This window comes from Rhinolophus hipposideros (assembly GCF_964194185.1).
Source record: "Rhinolophus hipposideros genome assembly, chromosome: 3".
In the NCBI taxonomy this organism is placed as follows: Eukaryota; Metazoa; Chordata; class Mammalia; order Chiroptera; family Rhinolophidae; genus Rhinolophus; species Rhinolophus hipposideros.
In genome coordinates this window covers 45739428-45757735 of record NC_138049.1, presented here as the reverse complement: position 1 = coordinate 45757735, position 18308 = coordinate 45739428, and the positions used below count along the sequence as shown (strand labels likewise).

At 37.9% G+C, this 18308-nt stretch overlaps 1 protein-coding gene across 6 annotated transcripts in view; it reads right to left on the bottom strand.

Moving 5' to 3' along the window:
• Positions 1 to 336: 336 nt before the first annotated feature.
• Positions 337 to 18308, bottom strand: part of CDK19 (cyclin dependent kinase 19) — a 129028-nt gene continuing 111056 nt past the window's right edge. For 4 of the 6 annotated variants that reach the window (XM_081033194.1, XM_081033190.1, XM_081033193.1 and 1 more), the window contains 8 exons: positions 15325 to 15468; positions 15089 to 15158; positions 13341 to 13367; positions 10274 to 10346; positions 9760 to 9857; positions 8348 to 8426; positions 7388 to 7654; positions 337 to 4751 (listed from right to left, as the gene is read on the bottom strand). In XM_081033194.1, the coding sequence (XP_080889320.1) occupies positions 4620 to 4751; positions 7388 to 7654; positions 8348 to 8426; positions 9760 to 9857; positions 10274 to 10346; positions 13341 to 13367; positions 15089 to 15158; positions 15325 to 15468 (890 nt within the window). In that variant the 3' untranslated portion in view covers positions 337 to 4619. The remainder of the gene's footprint in view (positions 4752 to 7387; positions 7655 to 8347; positions 8427 to 9759; positions 9858 to 10273; positions 10347 to 13340; positions 13368 to 15088; positions 15159 to 15324; positions 15469 to 18308) is intronic. The other 2 variants (XM_081033192.1, XM_081033195.1) reach the window with 1 other exon arrangement.

Sequence of the window (18308 nt, the reverse complement as noted above, 5' to 3'; positions counted from 1 at the left end):
ATAAAAGGAAAAAAGCCCAGCGCCACTCTACCCACAAAATGCTGCCTATTTGTTTTTTTCTAAAACATCATTGTAATTTTCATTTTTAAAAAAAAGGATGTTTCCCCTAGAGATGTTTAAAAAACTGTAATTTTGCTTCAGAGGTATTTGCGGGCCCTGCCTCTGTGGTTATGTGACATCATAAACATCCTGAACAAAATAGCATATGGCCACTCACAGGGGGACTTCGCATGGCTGCAGGACAAGTGTAATCTGCAAGGCTCCTAGGCACACAGATGGAATTTTAACACTAAAACTTCTAAGAGTTTTTCTCCACTTAAAAAATCCACACAGAAACAAAGTCAATTGAATTTTATTACAACCAAGAATATAAAATAAATGCAATGTAATTTATTTTAGTTTTAACAGTCATTTCAAGAAGGATGCCAGGACAATGCGAAAGCAGGAAACACTCGGCTCCAAAGCAGCAGCTTGTCCTGCACCCCACGGAGCAGGCCTTGCTCGGGTGCCGCCGGCTCTGAGCGCACACCTTGCAGCAGAGTGTGGAAAGCAAACAGTCATCTCTGTAATTATGGAAAGAGGGATGCGTGCAGGAAATGACTGAAAAGTGAGACGAGGACAGGTACACTTCACAAATAGGAATTATGGGAAATACAAACTAGGCAGTTTAGAAAGGATGTACTACATAACATATATAAAAAGTACTTTAAATTGTTGTTAAAAAGGACATCTTCCGTCCAGGTTTTGTGTAATACTTTTAGTGTCTACACAGACAAATCTTTAAAAAAATTAAATAGTATTAATTTACTAAATATTTAGGAGATAACAGTGCATTAAGGGTTTTTTTTCATATAATACATACATATCACTCCTTTGCAGTGATAGCATAGAAGAGTAAATATGGCCTTAGGTACAACATATTTTTCAAAAATCCTAAAACAATGAACTTTGCTTTATGATATTTGTGACTATTCTTGAAGATTATGGGGACCTAAACTACATTTTATATAAAGTATTACTTATACTTGAATCCTTGAAGCCTCCTTTACTCTAACTGCCATTTCACTGCCTTCGTCCATTCCCTATCAAGATATCATCATAGACAGAGTTTAGGGTTTGCAATTTTCACAGAATTCTTCCTTCATTGTATGGTTTCTGCTACATAAATTTATTCAGATTAAGTTGCAAGAGTTACTGTCCAACTATTTTTTTCTTTTCTTTCACCTTTAGCAGAGGAAACAGCATCATTTTAGAGGCATACAACTAACTGTCGCTTTACCAGGAAAGAGGCAGTGAACACACAGGTAAATGTCGTCCCCTTGCATTCTTAGATGTAAATTATGTTTACAAGAGCAAAATAGTAGTGCAGAAGGTCAGAATTCTAAGTACTAAAGTTTTAAAACCACACAGATATAAAAATATACATGTCCTTGGTTTCTGTATGTTACTGCATGTACTTCATCACAAGGATTGTTCCAGCCTCATCATATCGGCCCTGCCGCCACGCTATCTTACCCTTGAGCTCAGCTGACCTGAAACTCTAGAATCCTTTCTACACACACACACACACACACACACACACACACACACACACACACCCCTCACCAGAAAGCTAACTCGAAACTGATTTGTAATATGGAGAGCAGAAAACCTTCACTTTGATTCTTTCCTTCCTTTCAGTAACCTCTGCTGGTTTGGGTGTTCCCATATGCTAAGGGATGACCTTCCCTGCATATTCAGGGAATGAAAGTTATACGTTTTCAAAGAGGAGTGTGGTCATTTGGGGACCACAAAGGTAAATTTTAACTTAAAAAATCTTCCCAATTCTCCTCTGAGGTCCCACAGTTTCAGGGCCCATAAGTTTGTTAAAGGCTTTGTTCCCCTTTACAGGGAAAAGGAAATTATAAAGCAAAAGTATTTCAGAGAGTAATGGGCACCAGTGGGCATCACCAATTCTGAGGCAGGAACACGGGAGGGAAAGCCAGTACCAGCACAGTGACCAGAAACCCAGTCATGAGTCTGATGGGGATAGCTGGCTATATCCTGGAGAACACTGGAGTGGGAACAACTGATGAAATCCCCTTACAATTTCTCTATCAGTTCTGCCAGTAAAATTCACTATGTTCAGGGAACGCAGGGGAGTTCTGTGATTATGTAAGCACATACCACAAGAACTGTATAGCAAAGTTGCTTATAAAGTATTAAGGGGCATGGCATTTTGGTTCATGCACAGATTTGGGGTATGTCTTTTATTAAATCAATGTAAGTTCCCCTTCAGGGTAGGACAGAGCTTCTCTTTTCATTCTGATTTCCTGCAACCACTTAATAGAGTATGTTCTGCCTACCAAAGGCCACTCAATTGTACAAAGGCTGCTGTGAACATTTCAAATACTCATTAATGCCTGTTCTGATACTTCATCGCTGGCTTTCTGGAAGGTAGACACAGAAACCTCTCCATAACACTGTTAGAGCAGAATTTGGAACAGTAACTCTATCCAAGTGGAATTAGAAGTAAACAAAAGGACCTTCATATTCTAGGATGGTTTCATTTATAAGCCAATCTCCCCAGGAGAGCTTCCTTCCATGGAATTGATCAGAAGCTCCTGATCAACGTGACAGGAAGTACATCTTGTCCTTTGCATCTTCCATCCAGCACGGTACTGGGCATGTGGTGAGGGTGCAGTGAGCATCTGAAAACCAATGACTCTGGACAGTGAGGCTTCAGGGCATAGGACAGGACTTCATACAGGTAGCTACATTATGCAGAGGGCTGTTCATTTTTCATTTTAAAAAATGGAAGGGGTAAATTACCATGGAGACAATCAGAGATTCCTTCCCATGGAGCGTGTCAACTGTTTCCCCATCAGTGTTGGTGAGTGTCACAATACAGGCTTCATCACTAACAAGCATTATTATGCTGAAATCAGTAAGGTCCTTGCTGGCTACAGTATCACATCAATAGTGCAAAATGTATACTGGCTTCTGTCTGAAATCTTATGTTACTTGTGTATGGACCCAGAGTATCACAACCAGGTAGATAAGTTCACAAAGAAGAGTAAAAAAGAAAAATGCCTATAACTTGCATATACAACAGTCAGCTATTTCTTCTAGCTCAAGAAAACATTTAAACAAGGCTGGTGCTGCTAGTAGCATTCAGAAGAACACAGATTTCTTGTCCCTTACATTACAATGGGCGCTCTAAGTCTACGTTTCCTTGTGACTCTGGTAGTGAGGGATTCCTTACACTGGCTGAGAAAGAACCCAGCCTCTAATTCATAGATCATGGAAATGCAAATATGCACTTTATCTAGTATAGTCATACACTATCTGCCCATAGTTTTTTAGGCACAATTATTAGTTTTCTCCTAGGGGCAAAATAAAGCATTCAGTGCAATGAAAAGATTCTTGAGAGAATTAAGTTTCAGTTAACAACAGCAAAATTATGCATACACAATACATAGTTTAAAATGAAAAAACCTAAATTTTTAACATGCTTTAAAAATAGTCGCTCTATACCTAATGCAAATATGAATGGAGAACACTGCTCTCTATTTTAAAAGCAGATTAATTTGCAGGCTTCTATTTGAGTACCCTTGATTAGGTAAGAAAGTTACTCAAGCTGACCCACCTGTGAAGAAACCAACAGTTCTTTAGAGAAGCCAACTTTATGTACAATACACACTAAAAGCTTTTCCTTCAAAGGGAAGTAATACATCCTTTGATCAACATTACTCCTTAAAGAAATCCTAGTGCAGTTGATATTCCCTTCAGCTTTCCGGTGCGGGTCACCAAAGGACAGTCGTTCATCAAAGCTCTTGAAACCCTTTTTAAAGTAGACTTAGCTACATGAAAGTTAAATTTATAATTCTTAATTACTGAATACTACTCAGAATAAGATGCTCTGGGAACTAGGTTCCACATGAATGATTATACAAAAATGACCACATACTTCAGGTCTTCGTAGCGTAAAGCGTAGTAACTGCAAAGATCTCGGCTGTTTTTGGTTGTAGGTTCCCTCTGTCCCACCACTTGTCTTTTTGTTAGACCTTCCCTGAAACTAGATAAATAACAACACCATAGTAAAGTACTTTGGGACAGCGACAGTTTCTGTTTAAGACTTCCATAAGCAAAACAGTTATATTCTGTGAAAACAACGTAGTGCTTTAAAAGGTGCATTTTTTCCTCCATTGCTAGGTCCGTTCATGAAGTACAAAACCATACACCACTGAAGTCCTGATTCTAAAACATTAAAATCCTATTAAAAAAGCTTTGAAAAGATAAATCATAGTGATTGCTACAGCGTGAGAAAGGTGCACCAGGAAATCCTTCAAAAAAAATGCTCAAGGTTACAGAAGTTAAGTGCTGGGATTAGATCAGACGCTTTATCAGAGAAGTCACAATGGAACACATGCAGGGAAAGGGTGCCGGGGAAACTTCACAAAAACCTTCTTTAAGTCAATAAAGAAGACATCAGTCAGTCCTGCAAGATGCTCAGGATCTAGTTTTCCTCCTAAGTGGACGAGTTGTAAACAGCATCACAGTTTGCATTTTTGGTTCTTCTCAATGCAGACATCACATTGCTTGAGCCTGTGCTCTGGGCAGTGGCGGCCTTCAGTACGTCAGTACCGGTGGGCCTGGTGGGAAGGGTGGTACTGCGAACTCTGCTGAGACGAGGAGGAGTAGCCTAGTGTGCTCTGGGACTGAGAGGATCCCTGCACGCTGCTTTGGTAATTCAGGCGAGAACCGGAGTGCTAGGAGAAGGAAACAGGAAAAGGGAGTCACTGGTGAGAGAAGAGATGCTGATCGCAATGTGGAGCCAACAAGCCGTTTTCATCCGAGGTGCCTGGTGCAGACCCACGGCAGCTGACACTGACTTAGTTTGTTCATATTCTGCTTATTTGAAATCACAGCCTGCCATCACTGTAGCCACATATTCTGGCAGGCACAGAGTTTGGCTGGACTTCTTTAGGAGCTAAGCTACATTGGCCAAAATAAAAATAAAATAAAAATTAAAAAGGCAGAGGGGAAACTTATGCTGACCCACTACTAATTCTGGTTAGTTACTCTTTGCATATATAATTTACGCAATTTATAAACAAGAATAATGAATTTGGCATAGTCCATGGTATTCTAATGTCTGTTCATTTTCTCATAAGTAACAAAGCTGTGAGTAAGAAATCATTGTTAGAGGAAAGAGTTTTCGGAGGCAGAGGCTAGAGTGGCATCAGCAGCACCGCAGAGATGACAAAGCAAGGCAAGGCTGGGCAGGGCACTGCAGCACTCAGTGGGTTGTACAAACTTCAGGTCATATTTAGAATAGAGATATTTTCATACATGAGAATGCCCTCAAGAGAAGGCAGAGACAAATGCATTTCAATTCAGTGTGCTTTATTATTTTAAATGAAACATTCATCTTCACAGCACCCAGGGCAATATATGAAAAAATGTGTAAAATGAAAATTCATCTACAGAATATGGTTCCTGGTTAAACATAAGCAACGCTGGAACCATTGTCTTTGGTTATACTTAGAAGGCTGGTTCTTCCTGGGAGCAAAGTGGGAAAGAATATCTGTAAGTAATAAAGCTCTTCCTTGCAGTTAAAACTTAAATGACTTTGAGGTGGCACTAGGGGTTTAAGAAAGGACACATCAACGAGGTCCCCACCTCCTGTGCCAAGGCTGCCAACCTGCATTTGCAGCATCCAGCCCAAGACAGCAGCGTGATGAGATAGGCTCGGTTAGAAACGACTCAGCTGGGATCCTAAGTTACGTAACTGACTCGTGTTGGTGTAAGAAGCCTTTCAAAATTCCACATTCTAACTATGTTTTATTTTGAAGTTTATTATGGAAAAATGTTCTTTCCACTCACAATCCCTGTACTGAGAGGCTGGCTATGACTACTTTCACTTCGGCAGAGCAGACACAGCACACTAGCTTTCCCATACTGAGAAGAGCACACATGATGGGAGAGCTGCAGATAGGCTCAAACGGCCTTCCTCACCCTACCTCAACTCGTCTTTCCAACTAAATAGCTCAGAGAGCTATCCATTTCACAGATAGCTGCTTCATTTTTAAGTAAATAGCACAGGATGGACCAAGAAAAGCATTTTGAAGAACTCTTGGATTTGAAAGAAATAAACAGTAGTTAAGTGATCTGCCCATAATTGACTATAATCAGGTTAATATAATACGATCAGAGACACAAAGATGAGCCAGTAGTATACAGTAAAGGTTTATTGCTTACATAACAGGAATAAACCAACGTTAGGGGAGAAAACTGAATTTATAATAAGATTCAAGTAGGTTCATGACCTACTGTTTTTAGTGGATCAAACCGAAACCTTGATTAGTTTAACTGGAACCAAATGGCAGTGCTATCTTACGCTCCTCTGCTTATAGGAAGCCTTCCAAGAGAAGTTTTCAGAGTAGTTGTATGAAAACACATTCGTTTGTTGAGATTTTCAAAATTAAAGCCTGTTTAGGCAGCTATTTATGTCTTTCTTGTTAATGTTTCTCTTGATTCCAGTTCCTATCAGTGAGTTTATGGCTCCCTTTCCTGTGGTTTTGTTTTCTATTATCTCTATCCTAATTGCTCCCCCTCCACCAGTCCCCCAAGGGACCACACGGTTCTAATCCTTTTTTCTTTTTACTTTTAAATTTTTCTTCCCATCTTCTTAGATCTTTTCTTAGCTTGTTGCTACCTTGAAAATGGTTGTTGTTGTTTTGCAAGATTCCCTGCAGTTTTCACAAGTATTTTCTTTTTTTCATAAGTTTTTTTAATCTCTCTCCAAATACCAATCCTTAGACATTTTCCCTTTAATTACCTGAACTAGTAGTACAATCGTATTTTCTTTTCATCAAAATACTTTTAATGAAAAGTATTGTCTAGTCTCAAAATTATTTCTAGTGAGATTTAATAGTTGTTTCTGAGAAGACTCAGTCTTAATCCCTTTCTCCTCTATGTTTATGTGGCTACTTACTGATGATTTCCACCCAATGACAGCAAATCTTTCTCAAGTACACAGCTTCTTTTGTCCAAAATAAGCTACCACTCCTCTCCCTTTTCAATTGTTTATCTGTGTATGTTTTTTTTTTTTCTGACCCAAAGCTGACAGGCACCTGTATGGGCAAAATGAGAAATTTTCTTTGAGGAGGGAGATGCCTGCCTCACCTTCCCTCTTCAGGGTGTCAGGATAAACAAGTCAAAAGAGAAATACCTTGCAATTATATGAAATTGACAAAAATCTTCATTTTCATATTTGCTCTGGAAACAGAACTGTACAGTTTGTACAGTCTTAACTTCAGAGTTAAATACTTCATTATAGTCTATAAAGAATCTATTTCGCAAGATGCATAAACATTAAAAAGCACACAATTCCGGGGAGTACCTGATAATCTGACGGCATGACAGGCCCGCCTGAGTTTGCGCCTGAAGGCCCCAGCCGTGGTTTCTTGTTTGGAGGCACCTGATTAAGGCCGGAGTCCTGACTGTGCTGTAGCCCTGCTCCGGCTCCCCCAGCCCCAGCCCCGGCCCCTCCCGCAGTCCCGTTGGTCTGGGTGCTGTTCTGCTGTGGCGGGGGCGCCTGTGGAGGGGCTGCTGCCTGCTGTGGAGGGGCTGTGGCCTGCTGATGTTGGTTCTGTTGCTGTTGCTGATTCTTGTAAGAGAAAAAAAAACAAACAAACAAGCAAACTTGGCATGGAACTATAGCAACGGGAAATTTCTTTCACTACTTGCTATGTGCACGTGACTGCTGACCCAACCTGCACTGTGACCTGTGAGGGACACCAAAGTGACTGGACTGAGTGGAGAATGGAGCAGCCAGGGCATCCAGCCTCCCACAAAGGTCAAAGTACTGAGCCCTGATGGGACTCATTCTCTCAAGTTCACTTAGATTGCACAGTAATCCTCCAAATCAGAAACAGACATCCCACTGAAGACCACAAGGCACAGAGGAGATGGGTCTGCACTCATTAAAGCAGTTCTAATAGTCTTTTCAATAGTGATTCTGGAAAAGTCAAGGGATGTGGGAAAGAGCCTTATATATCCAAGTATGATCAAGAACAGAATGATGCTTTGAAAAGCAGCCTGCATAGAGTGATGGTAATGATGCTGAACAAAACAAGAGCAAGAATGAAGAATCAGGGATCAAACAGATCAGAAGTTCATTTATCTGTCAGCTTACTACATTTCACATTTCAAAGTACACCTACAATAAGATAACTACATACTTAATGAAATAAAAGGTGGTTAAATACTTAGGGATTATTAAATTAACTTCTCCATGTTCTCTTTTTTTTACCTCCCTTACTCTCTGGAAGTGAAAACGTACCACGCAGTTCATTCATACCTTATCACCTTTCTCTTCAGGTTCATCTTCATTTAGGAATTCTCGTTTGGGGTATGGAATCTGGCAGCCGGCAAACACACTAAAAATCATTAAAAAGAAAGAATACATGTCATGACCTAAAATCTACGATATCACTGTCCTTGTTAACTTAAAATTCCACTTTTTTTTCCTTAATTTATTTCCTAGTCTTCATTGTGGTATTTGCTGGATGCCTCCCAACATAACTGAATTTAAGCATTAAAGATGTGGAATCTAAAGAAGAGAATAAGTGAATGAACTAATCAGAAACAGTTTCAGAAACAGAGAGGAAAAACTGAGGGTTGCTAGATGGGAGGGGGGTGGGGATAAAGAGGAAGGTGAGGGGATTAGGAAACAGTTGGTAACCACAAGATTGCCACGGGGATACGAAAGTTAATTTGGGGAATGTAATCAATAATGTTGTAAAGATTTTGTAAGGTATCAGATGGACACTTGTCTCATTAGGGAGACCACCTCAGGGATGATATAGATGCCTGATCATTGCACTGTACACCTGAAGCTGAACAATAATGAATGTCAACTACAAGTTTGTGTGTGTGTGTGTGTGTGTGTGTGTGTGTGTGTGTGTGTGTGTGTATGTGTATGTATCTACTTACAAGAAGCAGAGTATACAGCATTAGGAAGAGAGACAGTGGAAATGTAATGGCTCTGTGCAAAGTCAGAGGGATAGTGGATGGGGGGAGGGGGTTGACACAGTGTGAGGGATATAAATGATAAACGTCTAAGTATTACTTTGTCTTGTGCACCTGAACTAATCAATCAATCAATCAATCAATCAATCAATAAATAAATAATAAGATATTTAAAAAAATAACAATTCGTTGTCTGAAGTTTCATATTAGTGGCCGTGTCCAATAACAAATGGTAACTGCTGTGAAGTGAGTGGACATATATGACAGAAGTTTCTCCACACAAACTTTATCAGCAATAAAAATAACTGAGTTTGTATTTGCTTCAACAATGAAAATAACTTTTTTTCTCAAGAAAAGTTGCACCTTGAATAAATCCAAGCACAGTTTATCCATGTGGATATAAGAAGGATAGGGACACAGAGAGGTTTGCTAGTGCAGCGGGCACACTGAATATGAAACTCTCAGTTTCCTACTGTTAGTTTTAAAAGTCCCATCTATTCTCAGCTATGTTTTTATCTGTAAAACTGATTAATGGTCATTCCTAAACTACTTGCTTTCATTCACAACTCTCTACAGCTTTGCCTATTTCAAAATACAGGCCCTTTCTCTTGAGTAGCTTTTCTCCAAGGTAGTATTAATGAAGACAGTACGATACTTCGGTAACAAGCACTCTCTTGCTTTGAACCACCACCCGACATCCTCAACCTGGAGCAAAGGACACAAAAAAGGTAGGGTACATACTCTAATGTTGGCAAGGGGTCCTCCTGAAAATAGGGGTCCTGCAGAGCCTGCTCTGAGGTAATTCTCTTGGTCGGATCCATAGTGAGGAGTTTCTGAAGCTAGAGCAACACGTAAGAAATTGATAGCACATGAAAAGGCTGTTCACGAGTCAGTGTTTTGACTTTTGTATTAATGTCTAACAGGACTAATATCAAATGCCATTTTGTAAAGTTCCCTGCACGATTGGTACACTATATACATTTACGAATATATGAAACTGGCAGAAATCATTAGCATTAAAGGCCTTTTAAAATGTAATTCTTTTTCTGCGGATAAATCATTGGGAAAAAAAATATAAGGCTAGAAGTCAAGGGTGACATCTTAAAAGAAAAACATTTAATTTTGCCCCAGCACGCACTGATTTCTCTTCTTTCTGAAGAGAAGGAATAGCTGGGATAATTCAGGGGAACATGGGATGAGGCTTTAAGAGCAGTGCTAAGGATCTGACTTCCCAGTCTGGGCGAGATTTACTTACCAAGAGGAACACTTTGCTGTCAGGCTTCACCTTGTGTTTTTCCATGTACTTTATGAGGCTACTGTTGGCGTACCTGTAAGGACATAACAATCACACATCACTGCAAACATTCACACCATTTATGTTTTTTAACGGAAAGCTCCAAGATTGGTTTTCCTATAAGGTATGTGTTTATGCCACTGTCTTTTCTGATTAAAAAGGAACACATAACCAAATACTGGTAAATGTGTGAAGAAACAGGAATTGTTACACACTGCACAGTTTACACTGTTACAATCACTTTGGAACTTATGCATTAACCATTAAAGTTGAAAATGTGAATATCTTAGGACCCAGCAATTTCTTCCCTAGGTACATACTCTAGTCTAAAGAGAGATTTTTGCACATGTATGTCAGGATACATGGACAAAAAACTGTTCTTGGCAGCATTTTTGTAATAGAAAAAACTATAAACAACCCAAATGTCTATCTACTAAAGAATGAGTCATTAAATTGTTATGTACTCACAGAATGGAATGTTAACAATAGTAGAAATGAATACAGAGGTTGAATGAGGAAAAAAAGCAAACTGCAGAACAATATGATACTGTTTATATAGAAAGTTCAAAGACAAACTGAACAATAGTTTATTTAGAGATACATACATATGTAGTAAAACCATAATGAAAAATGAGGAATGATAAATACAAATTCAAAATCATGGCTACCCTTTGGGAGGGATGTGAGCAGGAAGGGAGGGTACAAAGAATACTTCACTAATCTTAGCAATGTTATATTTCTTTGGTTGAGGGGCGAGTCGATGGGTATTCATTTCATTATTCAAAACAGATTACATATCATATTTTCATCATGTATTTTCTTTCCTATATATGAAACATTTGAAATTAGAAAGGTTAAAAATAGGTAATATATGTTCATGGTAGAAAATTTAGAAAATATAGAAAAGTATAAAGAAGAAAATTAAAATCACTCATAATCAAGCCATTCAATGATAAAGAACCATTGTCAAGATTTTGATAATTTTCTTTTGGCATTTTTATATATACACACATATAGGTATGAATGATACAAAGACTGAAGGATTTTTGTTTTGTTTTTATAAAATCGGGGTCATACTGCATAAATTGTTCCAACTTTTTTCACTTAATATTGTTTCATAAACATTTTTCCTTGTCAAATGCTCTTTAAACTTATTATCTGAAGTGGTTGTGTATCTCCTATTGTTACTAATATTGTTCGTTTGACAATAGTTATGAAATGCAGGTCCTTGGAGGTAAATCTGGTACACATTGTAGGGAGACAATACTGCAGAGCAGGTGACATTCTAAGAGCCCTACCAGACCGTGACTCAGTCATTTACCAGTTGTGTGATCTTGGGCAGTTGGTTAATCCGTACGAAAGGCTTAGATTCCTCATCTGAAAAATGAGCATTATAATTATACCTACCTTACAATGTTGTTATGAGGATCATATGAAAAAATGTAGGGAAAGGGCTTAGTGTCATGTCTGACATTTAGTAAGTGCTCAATTAACTACATGTGGCTGCCCTGACTGCTTTCTCAGAATAAATTCTTAGAATTATTAGAGCAAAGAGTATGTACATTTCAAAGCCTTTTTATGTGCTCTAGAGCCTTGCTATACAAACCTCAGATCTGTAGCACGGGCACCTGAGAGCCTGCATGAGAAATGCAGATTCTCAGGCCACATCCCAAGGCCCCCATGTGATCTGTAGGGACATTAAAGTTTGAGAAATCTTCATTCTCACCAGTAGCATACAAGTAAGAGTGCCCGTTTTATTATACCTTTGCCAGCACTGGGTATTTTCATTTAAAAAATCTTTGCCATGTGTAAAAGAAAAATTGTTTTCCCTCCAATACCAGGAATATTTTTATGCCAAGGTAGCCACTAAGTTTGGTAATGCGAAGAAACTTTAAACTTTATGTAGAAATGGAGTCTGTCTATGTGTTTTTGGTTTCTATGTCGAATCAACTGAATTAACACCAGACTCCAGGTTATTTGTTTCTATTATAATATAAAAAGTTTTGAACCTGAGCAATCTTATTGCTCAGTTCCCATGGTAGTTTCTTATCTTTTCTAGTATTACAGCTAAGCTGAACTGTTTGTCATTTTCTGTATTATCCTCTTCCAGATTTGCAATAGTTTAGGAGCGGAATGGTTTTCAAAGCAATTCAAACTCCTTATATACGTTGAAGCATTTTATCAGATCATGTTTATTCGAACATTCAATCTTTAAAGTCAACTTAATGATTTGCTTTTAATTCTATTTTGACCTTGCCTTCTAATGAGCTAATAAGTGCTGACACTTTAGAAAGAGTATAGAAACATCTATTGTTATCCTTCCCGATTCACTTTGAGAATAAGTTTTGGAGTTCTTTTCTTTTTATCTGATATGGTGAAAACAAATTATCCTTTTACCTTTTATGCCATTTGAAATAATATTTTCTGGAATTTTTTTCTTTATTATATTTTAGTTCAATGATGTGTATGCATTATATTAGATTTAGCTAATTTTTAAAAAATCCCATTTTGTCTTATGTACCAGTCGTCTGCTTTTGTGTGGGTAGAACTGTTTGCTTAGGAAGTATGGGCTCTTATCTCTAAACTTTTCCTGTTCTTTTTCTAACTGAATTTCACTTATCTTTTGAAATTTCTCCCCTTTTATTTCTGGTTGTTGTAAATACTATCATTTTTTGTAAAAAAAAAAAAAATTCCTTTGATCTTTAAATATGAAGTTAAATGTTAAGTGCCTTCATTAATTTTCTCCATCTTTTATAAAGATATTATTAGAGTATCTTTAATTACTGGAACCACTTTTATTGAATACCCACTTGACAAGTAACTAATGGGCATGTATTATGTACCAGGCCCTGGGGATGCATCAAATGATGTATAAAATACACATACTATTTAGAGGGAAAGGCAGGTAAATATTCAAAAGCTAACTGTAATGCCAGGTAATCAGTGCTGAGGGAAGCAGCACAGGATGTGATGACAGTGCCGAGAAGGAGCGTCTAACTCAGACCTGGAAGGTCAGGGGAGGACTCACCCGGCAAGTGAATGCCCAAGCCAAGACCTAAAGGATAAGCAGAAAGGATAAAGAGGATGAGAGTTACGCTGATGAAATGCGAGGGAGGAAAGTACATTCTAAACTGAGGGAAAAGCATGTGTAAAAATCCAGAGGACAAAGAAAGCTCAGGGCGTTTGAGGTTCTTCAAGAAGTTCACGACATCTAGGTATAGAACGCAAAATGGAGCGTGGTTTAGGAGATGAATTTGGTGACAAGCCAAGGCCTTGTCAGCTGTATTAAAGAATTGAGAGTGGCACCCGCCATTCGGGACCCCCGCCAGCTCAGGAGCTGCAACCTCCTGCCCCTAATAAACTATCCTCCTTTTAAAACTAAAAAAAAAAAAAAAAAATTGAGAGCAATGTGACTTAGCAACTAGAAGACTGACGCTCAATTTACTTATTAGCAATGACTGCAGTAAAAACAGTGAGTGGGAATGAAGATGGGAGGTAGGAGGCCACTGCAGGATTCTAGGTGAGAGCGTGGAGGTCTGCACTTTAATAATGTCAGGGTAAATGGAGAGACATATAAAGATTCAAAGGATACTCAGAACAAAGAACTGACTAGATATACTAACTATTTGGACCCTGGGGACGAGCAGGGGGTTTAAATGGGAGGAGACAGAAGAAGGATCAGGTTATCTCTCACGACTTTGGCTTCAACAATTAGGTGAATCATATACACTGAGTAGTATCATAAGATATCAGACACATAAGATAGGAAACAGAGCAGGAGGAGAGGTTTAGGAGGATAAATGATGAGTCCAGTTTTGGACATTTAATTTGAAGTAATCAGGGAACATTCAAGTAGGGATTCCAAAAGGCAATTAGATAAATGGATCTGAGACTTGGAAAAGAGATCTGAGTAGGATATATAAATTGGGAGTTATCGGCCTAATGGCTGGTAAATTGTGGCCATCAGAATTATGGAGACTGCCTGGGAAAATGTCTAGAGTAAGAAGAGAAAACCTTGAGCAATATCAGTGCTGTCTTTAAGAGATGGATAGGTGTTGTATGAAAGGAAAGATTAGCACTCCCCTTGACAAGGATGGAAGAGACGCTTGAGTCTAACAACGAGCATCGAACCATAGTTTGTGGTTTTTTTAATAGATGGGTAGAGGCAAAGGACCCTACCAAGGACTGCGTAACAGAGGGGCCAAAAATGACTAGTGCCATTCTCTACTTTTCTTTGTGATATCTGGTTTTGTTACTATGAGCCATCCTGTCCTGAAAATTTTCCGTTAAGCTACCCAAAAGAGAACCTCTTCAAACTTTTCCTCTAGGCATGCATATTTATAACAAACTCTTCCCATGCCATCACCTTTCCTCTCCTCTCGTTTTCATTCGATGTACATGTCCCCACCAGTTACTCATATCCCAAGCCACGTGTTCTTCCTTCTGCCGTCCTTCTTGGTTGCTAGCCCAGCATTTCAGTCACCAGTCATTACTCAAATCAAAATAAAATCAGCTGTGGCCTTGAACTGAGCCCTTTATTATGCTAAAACAGAAGAGACATTTAAACTATCTATTGACCTTTAAATTCTTAGAAGTTTTTAAATACTACAGTCTACTCCTAGCATACATGTGAACAACATCTGGAATAACTTCTTTAAATCACAGGTAAAATCTAAGTTTCTGCTTTAAATAATAATCTATACCTGGTTTTTTAAAGGATTAATTTAAATAGTTCCCACTGAAGTTACTCCTTGTAGTTAATAAGGAATTACTTACGTTGTTCTTCTAAAGTCTTTCTGAAGTGTGGGGTATTCTGGCATCTTTCTAATATCTTCCCAGTCTTTATCTTTAAAAACAATTGAATATTGTTATAGGAAATAGTGTGCTACTTTTATCAAAAATCTCCTGGTTATTTTAGTTTAAAAATATATATGAAAACACTTAAAACATGTTTTTGAAAAGGGATGATTTTGAAATATGACTCAAATATTTTGAAAAGGAAAATAAATTACCTGCAGGAAACCCCATGACACTAAATATCCTATCTAGTTGATCATGATGAAAGGGATTGCTTGTTTTTATATCTTCCTGACGACAGTGAAAAATAGGTTCCGAAGTCAACAATTCAGCGAATATGCAACCTATTGCCCATATATCTATGAAGAAAGAAAAATACATCGTTTTTGTACACATTTATTATATTTCTTCGGTTATAATTCCTAGGTATAATCACAACCTATGTATAAAAATACTTTTCAGTGAAGCAATATGCAAAGTACATGTGCATTAAGTAAACATATACATGAGACATGAATTGCTGATCATCACACAAAACACTAAAAGCCAAATAAAAAAGCATTTACTTGTATATTTCCTGATGAAGCTAAGCTTGGGAAACTCAATTTGGTAAGCAATGAATTTACTTTCTATTTAGCCAAAAGCCTTTCTAACCACTATTAATAATTCAATTACTAAAGCATCCAGCAAATACAGGACGTAATACTCAAGATCTGATAGACTAAAACAATGTCATCATCAGGAATAGCAATACATTCTTTTAAAGTGATCAAATGCATGATGATAGAGCACCATTTCTGAGATGTGAGTCTAGACCAAGAGTACAGACCACATAAAATGATCTAGAAAAACTCAACTTTTTTCTAAAAGACTACCAACTTCAATTTTTTCAACAAATTGTAAGGTCTAGAAGCTGATAAGTATACCAGTAGACATCAGTAGAGATAAGTGTTATCTAAATATATCCAGTTGGCTGTTTACCCAACCCTCCAACACCTCAGGATAAAGTTAGGCATCTTTAAAAGTTTTACTATTTCAAATCACCAGTTATAGATTATTCTATTTGTACTTTATACATTGAAAAACTAATTTAGATTCTGAGACTACATTATATTCACAAGGCTTTGCCAAATATACAAGTCAATTAATTTTTGTGAGATGTATATTCACACTTACCCATTTAAATAAATGCTGTTTAATAAGTTGTTTCTTTTTAAGTTAGTAATGCATGGACTGTGGTATAGTATAGAAAAGCACAGTGTTGAGTAGCCTACTAAACGTGGAAATCACATTCTGTAGACAAGTTAAATAAGAAAAAAGTCTAATTATATCCATTAGCTAGAATTAGTGTTTGTGAGCTATTTTATAAACCAAATTGCCAAATGGAAAAAAGTCATATAGCAATATCTCACATGTCTGATTCCATTCAGGAATGGTTCCCTTCCACATAAGTTAGCGTTTTGAATAATGGGAACATATCCCTTCAATAACTATTTTTTATTACACCACTACCTGCCATCCTGAGAGGCTATAAAATATAATTTAATCTTTTTTAATGACAGAGGAGGGTCACCATCATCGTGAACATCCATCACTGAAGAGTAAAGTAGTAACACTGCTCCGTGTCTCCTTTTTAATTCTCTCTCTCCCACATCCCACTGCTCATCATCTTGCCTGATAGGACTGCCTCCGACAAGCCTATCTCTCTTCCTGCTGGCTGCCTCTGCTGTGCATTCAGCTGGGACTACAAACATATGTTGCTGCTCATGCCAGTTCCTGGTGTGTCCTCAACTCAATGGACAGGACCCAGGATCTGGATTTCCCTGTGAATTGCTAAGAGAAGAAACCTGTGTAGCTGGTAGTGTTACATTCTATGGTTTCCTGCCTCACATGAGCCTCTAATTTTAAATGGTCATCTGGTCCCTGTACCATAGATACCCATCGCTCAGCTCTCTTTCCTCTATTAATGACTTGTTCTCCTGTCATTCTGTCTGTCTCTCTCTCTCTCTCTCACACACATACACACTCATACCTACACACAGCCACCCGACTCCCCACTAAATGTCATTCCATAAACTTCTACTGACATTAATCATCAAACTCTCTTATTTCTATGCTTTGAATAGAAATAACATTCATTTCTGACATACGACTATGGAGAAGAGTGAGAATGAGTGAATGTGTGTACATTCATACCAGTATGTCTGCTGTGAATAGATTTCAAGCATAAAGATAACTAATTTGGAGATTATTCTTTTTCTGTGTCTTAACTTTTTTCCCAACTTCTATCCAAAACGGATAATTGGAACTTAACTAAAATTAGAAATTAGTGCTTATGCTTTTATCTTTGGCTAAGTAAGTGGTAAATCTCATTTACGAAGCAAGTAAGTTACAAGCTCATTAAAATTCAGTTTCAGTTCTCCTTACCCTGAGAAAACAAGAAATATAGTTGGTTTCCAATTCTACCCAATTATCTTTATTTCCAAAATAACACACTTATTTTTAATCTCAACAAGAGGGCAATTAATCATAAAATATTCATAAAATCATGCTTTTCAAACTGTGGACTATCGAAGTGTGTGGACGACATACAAGAGAATGACCTAATGGTACATACATGTTAAAAATGGGCCTCACATCTACCCGGAGAAATCCAAAACTCCAATTCAAAAATCTGTATGCACTCCTATGTTTATTGCAGCACTTTACACAATAGCCAAGATATGGAAACAACCGAAATGCCCGTCGGTAGATAACTGGATTAAGAAGCTGTGGTACATTTATACAATGGAGTATTACGCAGCCATAAAGAAGAAAGAAATATCATTTGCAGCAACATGGATGGATCTAGAGAACATTATGTTAAGTGAAATAAGTCAGAAAGAGAAAGACAAGTACCATATGATCTCACTTATATATGGAATCTAAAGAAAAGACTATGTGAATGAACTAATCAGAAACAGTTTTGGGGACACAAAGAAAAAACCGAGAGTTGTTAGATGGGTGTGGGGGGGGGTTGGGGATAAGGGGAAAGGTGAAGGGATTAGGAAGCAGCTGGTAACCACAAGATGGCCTCAGGGTTTTTTTGAAAAATAATTTGGGGAAGGTATTCAATAATGTTGTAAAGATTTTGTTGGGTATCCGATGGACATGCGTCCTATTTGGGAGACCACCTCAGGGATACTGTGGATACCTGATC